We start from the raw sequence: 18,099 nt of genomic DNA, 5'->3' as shown, positions 1-18,099 counted from the left end.
CTGTGTGTGTGTGTGTGGGGGGGGGGGGCTGGAGAGATGGCTCAGCGGTTAAGAGCACTATTTTTCCAGAGGACCCAGGTTCAATTCTCAGCACCCACATGGCAGCTTACAACTGTCTGTAACTCCAGTTTCAGGGCATCTGGCACCCTCACAGATATGTAGGCAAAAGACCAATGCACATAAAACTTTAAAAGGTTTAAAAAATAAAAGGCGGGTGCACCCCTCGCTGAGTTCCTTGCTCATGCTCTCTCTCCTTCTGCTCCTGATTTGGACCTTGGGATTTCAGTCCGGTGCTCCAATGTGGGTCTCTGTCTCTGTCTCCTTACACTGCCTGATGAAGGTTAATATTCAGGAGGATGCCTATATGTTTTACTTTGGGTTCACCTTCTTATTTAGCTTCTCTAGCGAGGGGTGCACCCACACACTAAGACAATGGGGATGTTCTATCGGGAACTCACCAAGGCCAGCTGGCCTAAGTCTGAAAAAGCATGGGATAAAACCGGACTCGCTGAACATAGCAAACAATGAGGACTACTGAGAACTCAAGAACAATGGCAATGGGTTTTTGATCCTACTGCACGTACTGGCTTTGTGGGAGCCTAGGCAGTTTGGATGCTCACCTTACTAGACCTGGATGGAGGTGGGTAGTCCTTGGACTTCCCACAGGGCAGGGAACCCTGATTGCTCTTCGGGCTGACGAGGGAGAGGGACTTGATTGGGGGAGGGGAAGGGAAATGGGAGGCAGTGGCAGGGAGGAGGCAGAAATCTTTAATAAATAGATAAAAAATAAAAATAAATTAAAAAAAGGCAAAAGGTGCTGGAAAGTGGCTTAGTGGTTATGAGCATTTGTCCTTTCAGAGGACCCAAGTTCAATTCCCAGCACCCCCATGGTGGCTCATAACTCCAGTTCCAGGGCACTAGCCATGCACATGGTACAGACATGCATGTAGGCAAAACACTCATACACATAAAATAATAAATATAAATAAATATAAAACAATTTTTTCAAAAAGTAAAAAGAAGGCTGAGGACACAGTTCTGGGTGGACCACTGGAGCAGCAGGTATGAGGCCTTAGGGTCAGCACTGGGGCAGCAGGTACGAGGCCTTAGGGTCAATAACAAGACCTGCAAAGAGTAAACTGAGAGTGGCAACAATAATCTCCATGAGATGGGTTAAAGTACTCAAAACTCGTTTCAACGAAAATGCACACCATTAATAATCTTACCTTTACTATAGTGTTCCAAAATGGATGCATGACATACAGAGAGAGCGGGTTGGTATCCAAAGCACTGTACTGTTGAGAAACGAAACATTCAGAGTTAACCCTTACTCACTAAAAACTGATAGCATTTCTTAAATAAAAACAACAGTGCAAAGAGAGCACATCTACTTATATGCTATCCCCTCTAGACAACAAACTAGAGTAAATGGAGCAAAACTGTTAAGCAATCAGGTATTACTTTATGGCAGGAGGCAAAGGCCACAGAGGAAGTAAACAGGCCAGCCCAAAGTGCGGGGCGGAGTTTACCCTAATGTGGTTGTTTTGTTCACAAACACCAAGTCCAAACTGCCAGGATCGTCCTTTCCCCTCTCAATCAACTGTATAATGTTGTGGCGTTTCCGTAAAGACATTCACAACATGGACCAGGGATAGAGCTGAGTGGTAGAGCACTGAGGCGACACTTTTAAGAGAAATGAAAAGGATATGTGCACACATTTTCATTCTTCTAGTTACTATACAGAATAGGCAATATGCATACTGTCTCCATTAAATACACACCAGGCACATTCTCAATCTCCTACATCCCTGTTAACCTCACATGCTCTTACTGGACAATTCTGAGTGACCTTTCTCTCTTATTTACCTGTGAACTGAAAGTGATAGCCCTTAACTCAGATGACTATCATAAAGACGTGGCAAATTAAGAATACACACACCACGTGGTGGCGCACGCCTTTAATCCCAGCTGTCAGGAAGCAGAGGTAGGCAGATCTCTGTGAATGTGAGGCCAAACTGGTCAAGAGCTAGATACAGGACAGGCTACAGAGAAACCCTGTCTCGAAAAACCAAAACAATAATAATAATAAAATAAAAATCACCTAGCCAACGTTTGGGAATCCCTGGCTATAAGTTCAGTATATACATAAAATGGGTTTGGAGGTCTGAAACCCGGACAATGAAACGCTCCTCAGAACAGCGGTCAAATGTGTTTGAGATGGCATGTCTCAGGAGGATTCTAGGCATCACACAAAGATAGAGGCTGCGCAACAATGACATTAAGAAACACCTCCATCTACAGAAGGAAGCAAACTACAGGATACAGGAACGGCGCTTGAGATACTTCGACCATGTTATGAGAATGAATGAGAGCACTGCCTGAAGGAGTGCACAGGATAAGACGAAGAGAAAGACCCAAAAAACGCATAAAGGAGCAGACAGCATAAAGGAAGACTGGAACCTTGGGTATGACAATAACAAAGCATCTGCCCAGGATAGGAACAACTGGAGAACCGCCATAAAAGGCTGCCCACACGTGCTCAGCACTGCCGGGCATAGATGATGAAGATGACACATAAATAAGCAGTAAACAGCCATAACTAATATTTTAATAGTTAATACAACCAACACCTTATTAATTAACATAATCAATACCTTAATATAGTTAAGATCAAGTTGTATCTAAGATTTTTTAACACATTTAAAGTCAATAATGTTTAACTACTCCATTAAAGGCACATGCCTTTAATCCCAGCACTAGTGAGGTAGAGGCAGGCGGATCTCTGTAAGTTCGAAGCTAGCAAGTTGCAGGACAGCCAAGGCTACATGGAGAAACTCTGCCCTGAAAAACAAAAAAACAAAAACAAAAAAAGAATGTTTAACTACAACTATACAGCCAATATTTTCTCTTTCTTTCTTTCTTTCTTTCTTTCTTTCTTTCTTTCTTTCTTTCTTTCTTTCTTTCTTTCTTTCTTTTTTTTTCTTCTTGAAACAGGGTTTCTTTGTAACCACCATGGTTGTCCTGGAACTTGTTCTATAGACCAGGCTGGCCTTGAATTCACAGAGATCTGCCTGCCTCTGCCTCCAAAGGGCTAGGATTAAAGGTGTGCACCACCAATACCTGGTCAGCTAATATTTTCAATGCCTCCAGTACTAAAATATGAACAAAACAGAAACTGAAAATGATTAAATATGGTTGGCACAGGCTTAATCAGTAACCCAAATATCTACTCAACAAATTCTTTGTGTGACATTCTTCCACTTCTCTAGCCCACTGTGAACAAAATGGAATAAAAGACTTGATGCAGGGAATAAGAAGATGATGGAGACATGGCTTGCTTGTACTGGCCAGAGTCACACTCTGGGGCTATCTCCAGACTCTCGCAGACCCTTTCAGCAAACTGCGCTGTGATGAGGCTTTCACCCACACGGTGCATAACAGACATCACACAGGAGAAGCTCCACAGAAAGACGGCACCTGCACTGACAGCTCACCTGAAGCCTCCAGGCCTAGGCATCTGCAACTCCACGCACAGATGACTCAGTGGGAGTGTCCTGGCCTCCACTTCACAAAGTGTACCCAGACCATGTGATAGAGCCAGGAGGCCAGAAAAACTGGAAAAGCACCCATTTCAGGCCCATCTGCTGGAAAGGACGAAGGCTGGAAGAAGTTCAAGTGAGGAGGAAATAGTTTGAGGCACAACATGAGTATCTAATGGGCACAGTGTCCAAACCTCCATCCAGTCAGAGTCTGGTTCATGAACAGAGAGGAATTGTCAATTAGAGCCAAGAAAAAGGGTTTTGGTTTTGTTTCGTTTTGTTTTTTGAGACAGGGTTTCTCTATGTAGCTAGCCCTGGCTGTCCTGGAACTCTCTGGACCAGGTTGAACGCAAACTCACAGATCTACCTGCTTCTGCTAGGGTTAAGGCGTGTGCCACCACTACCAGCTCAAAGAAAGTCTTTAATGGATAACATTTCAGTGTGAGAAACCTCTTTTTATAGTCTGACATTTTAAACCTCCACTCCAGAAGCCCAGAATAAGTTAAGAATAATATAAAATAAAGACAAAAGGGCCATTTTACATTCTACAATTCTAATTTGATATTCAATAGTAGTCAGTGAGCTCAAGTATTCTATAGTCAGATCAGTGTACAAGTCCAGGGCAGCAAACAACAGCCCTACACAACACTCAGTGTTCTCCACCTACATCCGTGCTTCTTACGGCCACACAACATTTAAACAAATCTTAGCAGTCCTATGAGTCAAGAGGAGTAAGAATGACAATACTTCGCCACGAGGAAAAAACCAGCACACACTATTAAAGGTGTTAACTGAGCTGGACATAGGTGTTGACTCATGTTTGTTAAATACGCTTTGACTTTGCACTGGGATGTTTTGGTACACCCCAAAGAATGTGAATTTAGCCAACTCATTAAGATAACATCTGGCTCACTCTGGCTCCACAGTCTGCAGGGCCTGGAAAAGCATTAGAGACCAGACTCAGATTGAGACTATTTCCAAGGGAACCACCTAAAGGTGACCTAACCTTGAACATGTTGGATCCACAGCTGAGCAGTCTGAATTACCTGGCTTAAGTGTTTTCTGTTACCAAGAACCAAACAAAACTTACCCCTTCCCGAAAGAGGGCAGTGTGATGCTAGTCAGCTTTTCTATACACTAATAAATCCTCAACCCCACATCTGAATCCTGTGTTTCAATTTGCTCTACAAAGTTAAGCAGAGGAGAGCCTAAACAACGGGCCTTTAACTAACTGGCAATAGCCTTCCCTGTCATGGCAACCTGTCCTTCATCTGTTCCCATACATGCGCCTTTTATGGCTCCTCTTCGAACATCTTCAGTCTTTTTGCCTCCTAAGTACAGTTCACTAGAACAAGGGTTGGAAGGCTTTTTGTTAAAAGTCAAATAAGAAACACTGTAGGCCTTGGAGGATTAATGGTCTCTGCAACAAATATGCCATACTACCATTGAGAGAAAAGCAGTCACTCAAAATACATGAGCAAATAGTCACGGCCTTGTTCTGCTACAGCTCCACTCACCAAGGCAGGTGTCAATCCAACCCAGCAGAAACTGAAGTGGCGCCGGGATGACTAGAAGCCTCTGGTCCTCAGCAAGGCAGGCTCCTAAGACACTTCATGTCCTCTGGCAACAGTCTCACACCACAGGCTTCAGACACCTTGAGTCACCTGGCTCCTCAGACTGTCACATACGGACCACTGGTCACCCTGCTCTACAAAGCATAAGACTGCACTGGCCATCTTAATACTTCATCTTGCTAGAGTCAACTCATTTTCTACACTTCCCCAGATAGTTTTTTTTTTTTAAAAATACAGATTAAATTGCCCTAGAAAGTTGTATGCCTCCAAAAACGCTCAGCATGTAAATCTAAGTCATGCTAATAACACCATTCCTTAGGGCTCATAAAAATGCCAATTGAGCTAGGTGGTGGCGGCGCACGCCTTTAATCCCAGCACTTGGGAGGCAAACGCAGGGGGATCTCTGTGAGTTCAAGGCCAGCCTGGTCTACAAGAGCTAGTTCCAGGACAGGCTCCAAAGCCACAGAGAAACCCTGTCTTGAAAAACCAAAAATAAATAAATAAATACATAAATAAATAAATATGCCGGTTGAAGTTGAGCTAGGCCACTCCCTCAGGATGGCTATTACATTACATCTCATCATTCTTATTTGCATACAGAACTCTGCAATGTCATCTAAAACAATTATGCCTATCTTAGAGTAAGAGACTTTCAGTTTGAGTGAAATCCACAATATTCTAAGCAATGTTTTGCCTAAATCAAAAGCTTTTCTTATATTTCAATTTGAGTTGGGAAAGAAAGCAGAGTCACCCTTCTCTCCTCTGTAGACTACAATATTCATAACTACCTGTGCTCCCTGACAGAGGCCGTGCTACACCACTGACAGGAGAATAATAAAACCAGTGTTTGGTGAGCTCATCGAGTCCACGTCTAGTAAGAGATAGGGTGCGGGGAAGAATAAGTACACATCATTAGGCAAGATAAGATAAACGATGAGTCGTAAACTGTGCCACGGGAGAAGGCAGCAGAGCAGACAGGAAGGAGGCCCTATGGGAAAAGAGCCAAGCCTGGAAATGTTGCCACACACCAAGAAATATCCAGAGCGATCAAAGGCTGAGAAAGAGGGATTCTCCCCTAGCATTTTAGAGATGGTGTGGCCCTTCCAGGACCTTGGTATTCTAGCCCCTAGAACTGTGAGAAAATAAATTTATGTTGTCTAAGGCCACCCTACTGCATAACAATTCCCATGGCATCACTAGAAAACCAATGAAGATGTGACCTACCCCCCATTACTTAGTTCGAAGTCAGATCAACTGTGCCCCAGAAGGTGAGAGGGTAGTCAATGTACACACATAGCATCAAGTAAAAGAAACCAGACCTGAAAGACAATGTTTCTACAGAGTTCACAAATTATCTGAAGCTCAAAAAGGAAGCCATGGACTATGGGCTAGAGAGATGACTCAGTGGTTAAAAGCATGTACTACTCTAGCAGAGGACAAGAGTTTGGGTCCCAACACCCGCATCGGGTGCAGGTGCTTCGGTGTATGTGCACCACGTGGTGCGGGTGCTTCGGGGTGTGTGTGTGTGTGTGTGCACCTCGTGGTGCGGGTGCTCTGGTATGTGTATGTGTATGTGCACCACGTGGTGTGGGTGCTCTGGTGTGTGTGTGTGTGTATGTGCACCACGTAGTGCGGGTGCTCCAGTGTGTGTATGTGTATATGTGCACCACGTGGTGCAGGTGCTCCGGGGTGTGTGTGTGTGTGTGTGTATGTGCACCACGTGGTGCGGGTGCTCCGGTGTGTGTATGTGTATGTGCACCACATGGTGTGGGTGCTCCGGTGTGTGTGTGTGTGTGTGTATGTGCACCACGTGGTGCGGGTGCTCCAGTGTGTGTGCACCACGTGGTGCGGGTGCTCCGGTGTGTGTGCAGCACATGGTGTAGGTGCTCCAGTGTATGTGCACCACGTGGTACAGGTGCCAGTAGACAGAAGAGGGCACTGGATCCCCTGGAATTGGAGTTACATGCGGTTATGAGCCAACCAAGTGGATGCTGGAAACTGTATCTGAATCCTCTGCCCTTAACCACTGAGCCATCTTTCCAGTCCCCTCGCTAGCAATGTTTTAACTTTATTATGGGAAGCTCCCTTTATTGGTGCCCTATTAACAGTACCATATTGTATTTGTATTGTTTTGTGTCCAAAGGACAATTTTATTGGTTCCCTCACTTAATATTATAAAGTATACACGACAATGTTAATTGCCACTTGGCAGACTCTAGAACTGCCTAGAAGATGGGCCTCTGAGCATGTGGAGAGCATGTTAACTAAGGTGGGGAATGTCGCCTCAATCACTGGCCATTCCCTGGGCAGGGAACCCTGGACTGTAGACTGAAGAGCACCAGCTGAGCAGCAACAGCATCCAACCCTCTTCTCCTGGTCCTGGATCTGATGTGTGCAGCTACTTCCAACCCCTGCTGCCTTGGCTTCCCTGCCATCACTGTGAGGCAGAGTAAGTCCTTTGTCCTTTAAGTTGTGCTTGTCACCGTCTCCCATCTTACAGATAAAGAGGCTATAAAACCAGATCAGCACAGCTGATAAATGGGAAGGTCTAAGTCCTACATCCTGAGTTCAGTAAGATTAGTCATCTTAGAACACTCCAGTGAAACTGACCGCCTTGCTGTGTGAACTGGACTATGCTGTCTTGACAGAGCCATAAACTCCTACATCAGTGGTTCTCAACCTTGGAGTCACCATCCCTTTCACAGGGGTCACATATCAGGTATCTTGTATATCAGATACTTATTACAATTCATAACAGTAGCAAAATTACAGTTATGAAGAGGCAATGAAATAATGTTATGGTTGGGGTCACCACATGAGGAACTATATTAAAAGGTCACAGCCTTAGGGAGGTTGAAAATCACTGTCCTAAATTCAAGGCACTAAAATTAGAAGCTCTCCCAATATAGATTTTTCTCTCTCAATGTATGGTACACACATCTCAAAGGTGATTCCCAATGAGTCACACCCTTGTATCTCCTTGATGGGTCATTCTGCTTCCCTAAGGGCAGAACCTGCGGCTTGCTTCTAATCAAGAGAACACAGCAAGGATGATGGCTGTCACATCTTTTCCAAAATGTATTACAAGCAGAAGTGTGAAGGCCAGAGGTCACCCTCTGGTGCTATGCCTCAGAAGCCATTCACCTTTCTGTTCTGAGACAGAGTCTCATAAAGGAACCTGGCTCACTGCCTAGGCTAAGATGGTTAGCTAGTGAGCCCCAGGGACCCATCTATCTCTGTCTCAATACTGGGTTTAAAGCATGGCCACCAAGCCTAGCGTTCTTGTATGAGAGCTAGGAATCTTAACTCAGGCCTTCATGTACTTTATCAGCTATCTTTCCCAGCCAGAGAGGAGACAAGCTGAAGCCTGCTAACACATTCTCAGTACTTGGGAAGAAGAGGCAGAAATCTATCTAGTAAGAGGCCCACCTGGGCTACACAGCAGATGCTACCTCCAACAAAAAGACCTCAGCAGCAGGGCCCTTGCTAGTATGGACAAATCTCTGGATATGACCTTCAATACCACAAAGGAAAAAGAGGAAGAAAAGAAAAAGAAAAATCACAGTTACTTGATGTTTGAGAGCTAATGTATATAATACTAGAGTAAGATGATGTCTCCTTCACATCCATTTCTCATGATATAATTGAATATTTCTTTGATGCAAGTAGTTCTCAACGTGTGGGTCTCAAACTGGACACAAAGCCAGATCCATAGCATCAAGGCCCCAAGAGTGGGCCCAGACAATCTGCCCTTTTTATTTATTTACTTGGTTTTTTTTTTTTTTTTTTTTTTTGTTTGTTTGTTTGTTTGTTTTTTGGAGAAAGGATTCCTGTGTATCTGTGGCTGTCTTGGAACTCTGTAGACCAGGCTGGCTTTGAACTCAGAGGTCCACCTGTCTCTGCCTCCAGAGTGTAGAGATTAAAGGCATGTGCCACCACGCTAGGCTCAGGACCTGCCTTTTAACAAATCCTTCTGAAGGGAAACTCAGTGCAAATTTGATTCATGACTGAAGGAAAAGCCGCTAACAAGAGCTTAGTGGCCTACAAAGACACCTCCTGGAGGTAACTCCAAACATGACATTGTAAGCAAAAAGCAAATACAGTTTTAATAAACATCAAGTACCCATTAAAAGCCTACTAAATGCAAGAAAGCACTGTGCCACAATCAAGAAACAAAAATACTAACTGTAAACTTAAGATGCGTTTGGTGGGGGATATGAACCCTAAACAAAGTTCCTCCAGTGTCTTTGTGGCTATGAGGCTCTAAGAACTACACCCACAGACAATGTGACTCAAACAGTAATGAGCTCTCATTCCAGTGAGCACTGCCATTTATATCTGCTGACAAGTCAGAGCAGACTGGAGAATTACAGCCAGGGAGAGATGCACAAGCCATGATGACGAGCAGGTCCACCTCAGGGAGGGAACAGAAATACTTATTGAGGAATGGCATATCAGGCATATGATAAATACATAGGCCTCTGTAGATTCTTGCGTAAGAGTCGTATTTGAGGAAAAATACTTATTCTGCCCGATGTAGTATGTATATAAAAACAGGAAGAAATCTGAAAAGACCACAGAACCATAGGATGATCTGACACATGCCCACAATCCCAGCCCTTGGGAGATGGGCTGGGCCCTTCCACATCCATCATTAATCAAGAAAATGCCCCAGAAACCTTTACCTACAGGCCAATCAGAAGAAGCCATTTTCCCATCTGAGCTTCCCTCTTCCTGGATGACTCTAGTTTTGTGTCAAGTTGACAAAAAAACACCAAGGTTTCTGTGTAGATTGGGACCTTGGATCCTGGGTGTTTGAGAAAAGGCACCATGTACTTCAAGCTGGGCTCTTACTCCTCAATTTATTATCTGCCCTAGAGAAGATACTTCATCTTATAAAGCACACAAGGACCTGAGTTCGATTCCTAGCACCCACAGAAGAAAGCTACACCTGGTAGTACATAAATGTTACTTGGTATAACCTCAGGGTGAGATGAGTAGGATGATTTTGTACGTTACAAGCTACTTAATGTTACACGCAGGGAAACATGAATGGCAGGTTTCAGTTTTCATATGCTTAACACTAAACACTATATACCAGGCACTTGGCAAATATTAACTCATTCAACTTTGAAAATGATCCTGTGACGTAAGAACTATCAAATTTCACAGATGAGAAAAGCTAGAGCAATTGGATTGTCTGTTAAAGACCACACAATAGAATGTGTATACTTTTTATTTAAATATTAGTCCCAAACTATTTAATAAAAGTATCTTCAGGGGGCTGGAGAGATGGCTCAGTGGTTAAGAGTACTGACTGCTCTTCCAGAGGACCCGGGTTCAATTCCCAGCACCCACATGGCAGCTCACAACTGTCTGAAGATCCAGTTACAGGGGATCTGACACCTTCACACCAATGCACATAAAATAAAGTTAAATAAACCATAAAAATATTAAAAAAAAGTATCTTCATTCTCAGAGCTGTGAGCAAAACATCGTCCCTTTTTATCCAGCTTCACTTTCTGTGTCTTCAGGAAACCCTGTTCCTGCCCAGTGAGGTAGGGATGTGGGCTCTCCCTTTAGTCTGCACATCCACACCACACACTATACCACCCACTAGTCACTGGGTAGGGGCCAAGGTTTAGGGGTCGAGTACTGTGGGATCACATTGCTTATACTCAAAAATCATACTCCCCAACTCCTATGTCCCTCAGCTCACCACTAGGCACTGTGTGTCATGTGATCACAAGAAGGCTAGAGTGAGTATTTTGACAGAGATCAAGAGAAGCCATGTTACTGGAACTTTTACTAACGTATATTGCTGTTATCAACCCCTTGCTGTATACCTAAATTACAAATGAAACTTTGCCATAGGTTTGCTTGTCTCTGCAGCAAAATTACATGATAAAGTTGTGTTACCTCAGGGTTGAGGTATTCACTGAATGTCCTGGAATATATCCCAAGCAGACAAGGGGACTACAAGACTCAACTGAATGCACAGCCAGCAATACACCCACCTGTGCCACTCTGGTTTCCACTGTACATTTTCTCATCTGCACACCACTAGACACATATGCAACTAAGCATTTACTAAAGGCTATTATTCCAATCTTACATCCTGCGTACAAAACACAGCCAGTACCAACAAGGAACAGCTTATACTTTATTCCTAGGTTTAAGAGGCAGCATATCGTGAAGAACACAAACTCTAGATCCAACCCCTGGTGTCAAATCTCAGTCCACTGCATTAGTGGAAGGAAGGCTTGGGTGTTCCCTCCACACAGCACCTGAACACAAGAACTTTCTCCAGCTCCTGCTGAATCTCTCCCCTGACCGACAGAACCTCCCCACCCACCCTCCTTCAGAAAGATGCCTTTCTCTTCTACTTGCAGAATAGAGTTCTTCAAGAGACATTTGAAAGGGAAGGAAGGAGGGAGGGAGGGAGGGAGGGAGGGAGGGAGGGAGAGAGAGAGAGAGAGAGAGAGAGAGAGAGAGAGAGAGAGAGAGAGAGAGAGAGAGAGAGAGAAAAGAAGGGAAAAGGAATGAGTGAATTGGAGACATGATCTTGCTATGCTGCCTGGGTGGTTTTGAATTCCAGCCTCAGCCTCCTGAGTGCTGGAATTACACGGATGCATCAGCACACCTGACAACTGTTTATCTTTACCTAAAACCCTAGAGTATTTCCAAGGCTTATTAATGCACATACTAGGAATAATCTCATCAAGGCAACTAAGGTCCCACTGATGATGAGTTATTTTTGAGTAACAGCTGACATCTAGGTATTGCCATATTTACATCTAAGATGATACTGCAGACAGTCTGCAGTCACAGTAATCAAAAATCAAAAGATCAATAATTTCTCATACTATTTCTGCTGAGGTTCAGGAAGCATCCTAGCCTTTGAAATTACAGAAACTGTCTCTAACAGCTCATTTACAAACGATGATGTTTTGTTTCTTTTTGTTCTTTTGAGACAAGGTCTTGCTATGTAGCCTAGGCTGGCCTCAAATTCTTGCTAATCCACCAGTTTCAGCCTCAAAGTGCTGTGATGATAGGCATGTGCCCAGATTATAGGCTTGAGCGTTCTTTAGAACAATTAATTTTGTTTTAATTTCTAAGTTCACAAACTATACATATTCATGTGCCCTCCCCAAAAGGTTATTATAAAGTCATAGGGCCTGTCATCATCACAGCACTTGGGAGGGACAGGGACATCCTTGTCCACATAAGACTTTGAAACCCTGGTCTACAAGAGACCCCATTACACACAAAAATAATAATAAAGGAACTTTAAAAAATAATTTTAAAGCATTATAATACAGTGCTTCACAAAACCGTGCCTCACATGACAGCTACCTTTCTCAACCTAGTCCACCTACCTACCAGATCCTGAGTCACCCTGGCTTCTCCTTACCTTGTATGTGCCCTACCCAACTCCCAGCACCACCCCCAGCTACTCATCCAGTTACCATGTTCTGTCAATCTTAAATCAGGGATGGAAAAGGTCAAATGAACAAAGAAGACCTATATGTGATGTGTGGGCCAGCAGGGACATGGCAAACTGGAAAGCACATACTCTATTTATTTATGATTTGGGTTTTTTTTTCACTTTCTTCTTGCTGTTTAAGACAATGTTTCATAGTCTCTAGGATGGTCAGAAATTTGATGTGTATTGAAGCTGCCCTCGGTCTTTCTGCCCTCCTCAAAAATGTCAGAGTCATAGAAGCATGTTCCTCCTCACCCAGTCATCTACTCCCCTCCCCCCTTTATAAGACATAGTCTCATTATGTATCCTTGGTTAGCCTGGATCACTACGTAGATCAGGCTGGCCTCTAACTCACAGGAACTCATCTGCCTCTGCCTCTCTGGTGCTGGGATTACAGGCATGTGCAATCACACCCAGCCATTTACCTTTTTAAAAGAAGTTAAGCACCAAGGCCGAATAAAAGAGGAAGTTCAAGGACGGTGTTGCCCAATGTTCTGATTTTTCAAAAACATCTGGAAATCTGGACTTTTGAGGGAAAGATTACTTTTTAAAACAAAGTAAGAACAAATTAAAATGCATCAACTAGATAAATTCAGTATGAGCTTTCCAATTGTGACCTTTATTTTTAGAATCTCGTCGCCCTTGCTAGGTGTGGCAGCTCATGCCTGTAATTCCAGAACTAGGCAGGCCGAGGCAGGAAGACCAGCAGTTGGAGGTTAGCTGGGCTAGAGCAAGACTGGCAAGGAGAAAAGAAGGGATGGGGGGAGGGAGGGAGGAAGGGAGGGAGGGAGGGAGGGAGGAAGGGAGGGAGGGAGGATGCAGACCTGTCATCTCAACACTCTGGACACCAAGGGAAGAGATCATGAGCTTAAGGCACATTGGGACACAGACAATCTCTATTCCCTCTATTCCTGTAATATCCAAGCCTTCAACACTTCTTAGGTAGGGATGTAGTTATTTATTGGCATCAGAATCACTTGGTGGGGGGTAATCACTGCCCTGACACCAAGTGATTCTAATGCCAATAAATATGGGCCACAGACACTAACCCACAGAAGAAAATTACTCCCGCTCTGTCAGGAGCCTGCCTTCCTTGCCAGTTTCATCTGCCATGCCACCATTATACTCAAACACCTTATTTTGTGGTTCTCAGAAAAATCTTTCCACCATCCGGCATCTTCTGGCCCTTACCTGACAAGGGTGCCTTTCCACTTTTACACTCTCTCTACTCAGTCTTCCTCTTTCTAGACTGCCCCTGCCTTCCCCCCCATCACCTCTGAAGTCTTCCTCAGGTCGAACATCCACTCTCACACTATCAGCGTATGCTGCCTCTGTCCTTCCCCACAGCACCTAGAACTTAGGATCTGTACTGACTGTTTAATAAAGGTTTGTTTACCTGCCCCTATGCGGCCCAACTGGGCTCTTTGAAGTCAGGAATTTCAGCTTAGTTGAAATTGTAAATCCCGGTGCTGTGCCTGATGAGTGAATGCCTGCTGAATAAATAAAATGACACGGTATGGCCCAGGAAGACTGAAGGCCAGTTTGGATTCTGGTTCTCTGGCTTTGCTATCAGGAAGCAAAGACAGTTTCTCTTTACACCTTCTTCACTGTAATAGTAATAAATTCACAATAACTACAGCCCCGTATCAGGCTTTTGTCATGGGTCATGTTAATTAACTACCACCTAGCAGGAGCCAACCCCTGAAATTCTACTCTTGAAACTAAACAAAATTTAGCTCATTTCCCCCCCCCCTAAAGCGAAAGGATACAATGTGACACCAGCTGCAACACTATAAATTAAAACGGGGCCTGCCACAGGTCTGACTAAGCAAACAACAGAAAACCCATGAAGGTATAGAGTCCCTCGGCAGTAAGTGTCCTGTCTCATCTGAACAGGAGGAAAGGGGAAGGAGTGAGCAGAGGAAAGGCGCATGAGTCTCACAAAGGTGGAGTATTTCACCACAATGTCTGAGGCTGCTCTTAGGAACAATGGCACTCTCAAATTGGCACATTCATATTCAAGGTGAAAATTCAAAAGAAGCCTTCCGGTACCCACATGTACAGCTCCCTTTGCCATATTTAAAATTCTTCCTTTTCTGTCCATTTTCATTCCTTCAGTATTTACTGGGCACAGGATGCTGTGGATACACTGATCAGGTTGAACACGACAGCCACCAGCCCCACCCACCTAGAGCTCCTGTCCTAACACAGAAAGCAGACTTTCAACTAAGGATGAAACTAACTGTCGAACAGGACTGTGTGAAACACTCTGCCAGAAGACGCGAGTACTCAGAGAGTGCATAAAGCAGAATCCAGCCCAGGCTTCTTCTGTACTGAAAACCACCCCTTTCTGGCCACAGAAACCTAACTACCTCCTGTGTGCACCCCTCTTGGCTGCGATCTGTGCAAGAGCCAGGTTTCCACACGTGGCTCTCAGATGTGCCTCTAGGGACGATAAAGAAATTCAACTGGTTCAAAAGCAATTTTTTTCCACCAGCTGTTCTAGAAGTATCATTTTTCCCCCTCTGTATCTTTTGGCTGGATTAGAAAAGGTCACAGCAGAGAATAAAAACCTCTCTAAGTGTGGTGACTGCACATTTAGGGGTGATGTTTTAGCTCATGAAGCTGTGAAGCATGTGCTCTCTGAAGACCACACAATGAGAAGGGGAGGAGAAAGACAAGATTTCTGTGTACAATTCGCAGGCCAACAAAACTCAACACATGAATTTTTTTTCCTTTTGGTACTTCTGATTCATTCTTTTAATATAAATGTGGTATGGTATTGCGCAAAGAACCTTCTACTAGAAGAATAAGGTAATAAATTCGTATTTAATTTTGGGGCCCTCCCTCCCCCAAAAAAGCCTCATCATAACTAAAATGACATCAACAAACTATTCTGGTGAGTGAACGCTGGGGCACTTGCTAAACTGACCTTTGTTTTCCAGGACGATGGAAACCTACTATCAGATACAGGAACTGAATCAGATAAGGGAGGAGGGGGATCACCACTGAAAACCACACTGAAATGTCTGATAAAGCAGGACTCCTGTCTAGCGGAAAATATAATCCTAGAGAAGGCGGTAAGGAAAACAGGGTTCACTAAATAAATACAATTGCTTTTTTATAAAAACTTGCTCTAGGCTGGGCTGTGGTGGTGCATGCCCTTAATCCCAGCACTTGGGAGGCAGAGGCAGTGGAGCTCTGTGAGTTTGAGGCCAGCGGTCTACAAAGCTAGTTCCAGGACAGCCAAGGTTATGCAGAGAAACCCTGTCTCGAAAAACCAAAACAAAACTAAAAAAAACAACCCCCACTCCCAAAACAACAACAAAATCACCTAGGAGACAGAACTCGGATAAGAGTTTCCAAGTTTAGGCCTGGCGGTGGTTGCGCACGCCTTTAATCCCAGCACTCGGGAGGCAGAGGCAGGTGGATCTCTCTGAGTTCGAGACCAGCCTGGTCTACAAGAGCTAGTTCCAGGACAGGCTCCAAAACCACAGAGAAACCCTGTCTCAAAAAACTCAAAAATAAAAATGAAAACTAAAAACTTGCTCTAAATGTCAGGTTCTAGTAAGAAGAAAATATTTTAGCTGTCAATCTTTCTAGAGTGCAGCATAGATACTGAAGGAGCGGAGCTAACGACACAACAGGAGGCATTAAAAGCCTTCTGCAGCACAAGTTATAAGGCCCCGACCAAAGTCAGGCTCTGGAACTTCTCCCCAGGTACAGTAAGACAAGTCACCACCTCAATTCAGAATGGTGTAGTCCGATGCTGCTTCAAAGAGGGATACCCTTGGGCCTTCTAAAGCCCCTCGGGGTTCAATTAAACAAAATTAAGATTCCCACCCCCAGATATTCATTCATTGCACAAATGCTTGCTAGTTGCCAACTGTGCAGTGTAAGCAAGCCCTGCGCTCCGGCCACGCCTCATCATTTGGACGTTCTAGTCCATTCGACAAGCACATTAATTTCATAAAGGAACAGGTTGTCCTCAGGAAGGCAATGCAAAGATGAAACACTAAAGCCCATTATTTCAGGCGAAGATGACAAGATGGCCAGTAGCTCCCTGGTGGGAGTGCTAAATCAGGGTGAAAACCATCATTATTTCCTGGGGGTCATTGCGTGTCAGACACTTTTCAACCCTTTACAATCCGCTGAGCACGACAGAAACTCACACTTGGGCTACGAGCCTAAAGGAGAGGCTGAGTGGGGTTTCAACAAACAGAAACTTGACTTTGGCATCGTGTTTCTATGTACTCGAAAGCCCGCGCGCTCTTTGCACTCACTACACAGTTCCTTCCAGTGCATAATGTCTCAAGCACCACGCCAGCGCCCGAGCCACGAACCACAGTGGAAGCCTCTTTCCAGGGGCAGGGTGGGGCGCATCTGCATCAAGGCCTGGAAAAGTCACTTCCCCTCCCTCAGCATCAGCCACGGGGCCATCCGGATCTCCGAAGTTGGAAGCACTGACAGGCAGATGGGAAGTTCATTCAAACGTAGCCCAACAAAAGGACACCGAAGGGAACGGCCCCCTCTCTAGAAGAGGCTGAAAAAGCGCAGCCCTGACGAGTATCAAGGAAAAGGAGAGAAAGGAATTCTCTCACTCTCTCCGGGTGCTCTAAGGAAAAGGCAGTCTCCCGAGGGGTGCGGAGCCCGGGCGGCGGGCCTAGGATGATCCCACGCTCCCTGAACGCGAGCTCCCCTAGGATCCCTGCAACAACGCCCGCCGGCGCGCCACGCGGTAGGCACAAGGTGACACGGACCGCGCCGGCCCCTCAGCCGCCAGGGCGCGGCCGGGGCGAGGGGGAGAGGGGCGGCCGCCCGCCCTCCCGCTCTACCTTGTACTTGTCAAAGCCGGCCAGCTGCTCCGGGCTCACGTATTCGTAGCCAGCCATGACGACCCGAAAACCGAACGCCTACTCCGCAGCGGCAGCGACTCTCCGCGACCGGGAGATGAAACACGAGCAGCGCACGGCACCGTGCAGGGCTGGGAGAGCCTGGGCTGGTAAAGAAGGTAGAGGCGCGCTCCTCCCACCGCGCACGCGTAGCCGACCCAAGGCGCAAGCGCAGCCCCCCGCGGCTCCCGCCCACCCGGTACGAACACCGCCCTTCGCACGGCCCGCCCCCAGGACCGATTCTATCCAATCGGCACGGGCTGGCCAATGCCAAGTCCCGCCCTCCCACTGTCTTCGTCGATTCATTTGCTGGAGTCAAATTAGGTGAACTGAAGTAAGAGGAGAGGTGAAAGGTCACCTTCCCAGCAGCCTTTGTTCTCGTCTCTGGTCTAGGACCCTCGGGGTGACTGTGCGGGATTCCCTTATAAACTTGTGGTCTGGGTGAGTGTGTGATAGGGAGCGCGGGAGGAAGGGCGGGGCCGGGTGCCTGCCGCAGCGGGCTACGAGCTCCTGGAGCCTGAGTTGATGATGCTGGGCGAACGGGAGACTGGGAGAGGTCCAATAAAGGGACTTAAAAGCCATCGGAGTCCATCCCCCTCTGGTCAGTG

General features: G+C 45.5%; 1 protein-coding gene across 1 annotated transcript in view; it reads right to left on the bottom strand.

Annotated features, from left to right (window-relative positions):
* Selenoi (selenoprotein I) overlaps positions 1-17,630 on the bottom strand; it is a 41,449-nt gene extending 23,819 nt beyond the window's left edge. Inside the window, exons 1-3 of the mRNA XM_050128558.1 lie at positions 17,435-17,630; positions 1,227-1,295; positions 1,035-1,125 (exon numbers count right to left, since the gene is read on the bottom strand). Of these exons, the coding sequence (XP_049984515.1) occupies positions 1,035-1,125; positions 1,227-1,295; positions 17,435-17,491 (217 nt within the window). The 5' untranslated portion in view covers positions 17,492-17,630. The remainder of the gene's footprint in view (positions 1-1,034; positions 1,126-1,226; positions 1,296-17,434) is intronic.
* Between the last annotated feature and the right edge of the window lie 469 nt (positions 17,631-18,099).

This window comes from Alexandromys fortis, unplaced genomic scaffold (genome assembly GCF_014885135.2).
Source record: "Alexandromys fortis isolate MF-2015 unplaced genomic scaffold, M_Fortis_MF-2015_v1.1 scaffold_304, whole genome shotgun sequence".
Classification (NCBI taxonomy): domain Eukaryota; kingdom Metazoa; phylum Chordata; class Mammalia; order Rodentia; family Cricetidae; genus Alexandromys; species Alexandromys fortis.
Note: the sequence above shows the minus strand (reverse complement) of the source record. Positions and strands in the feature narration are given on the sequence as shown.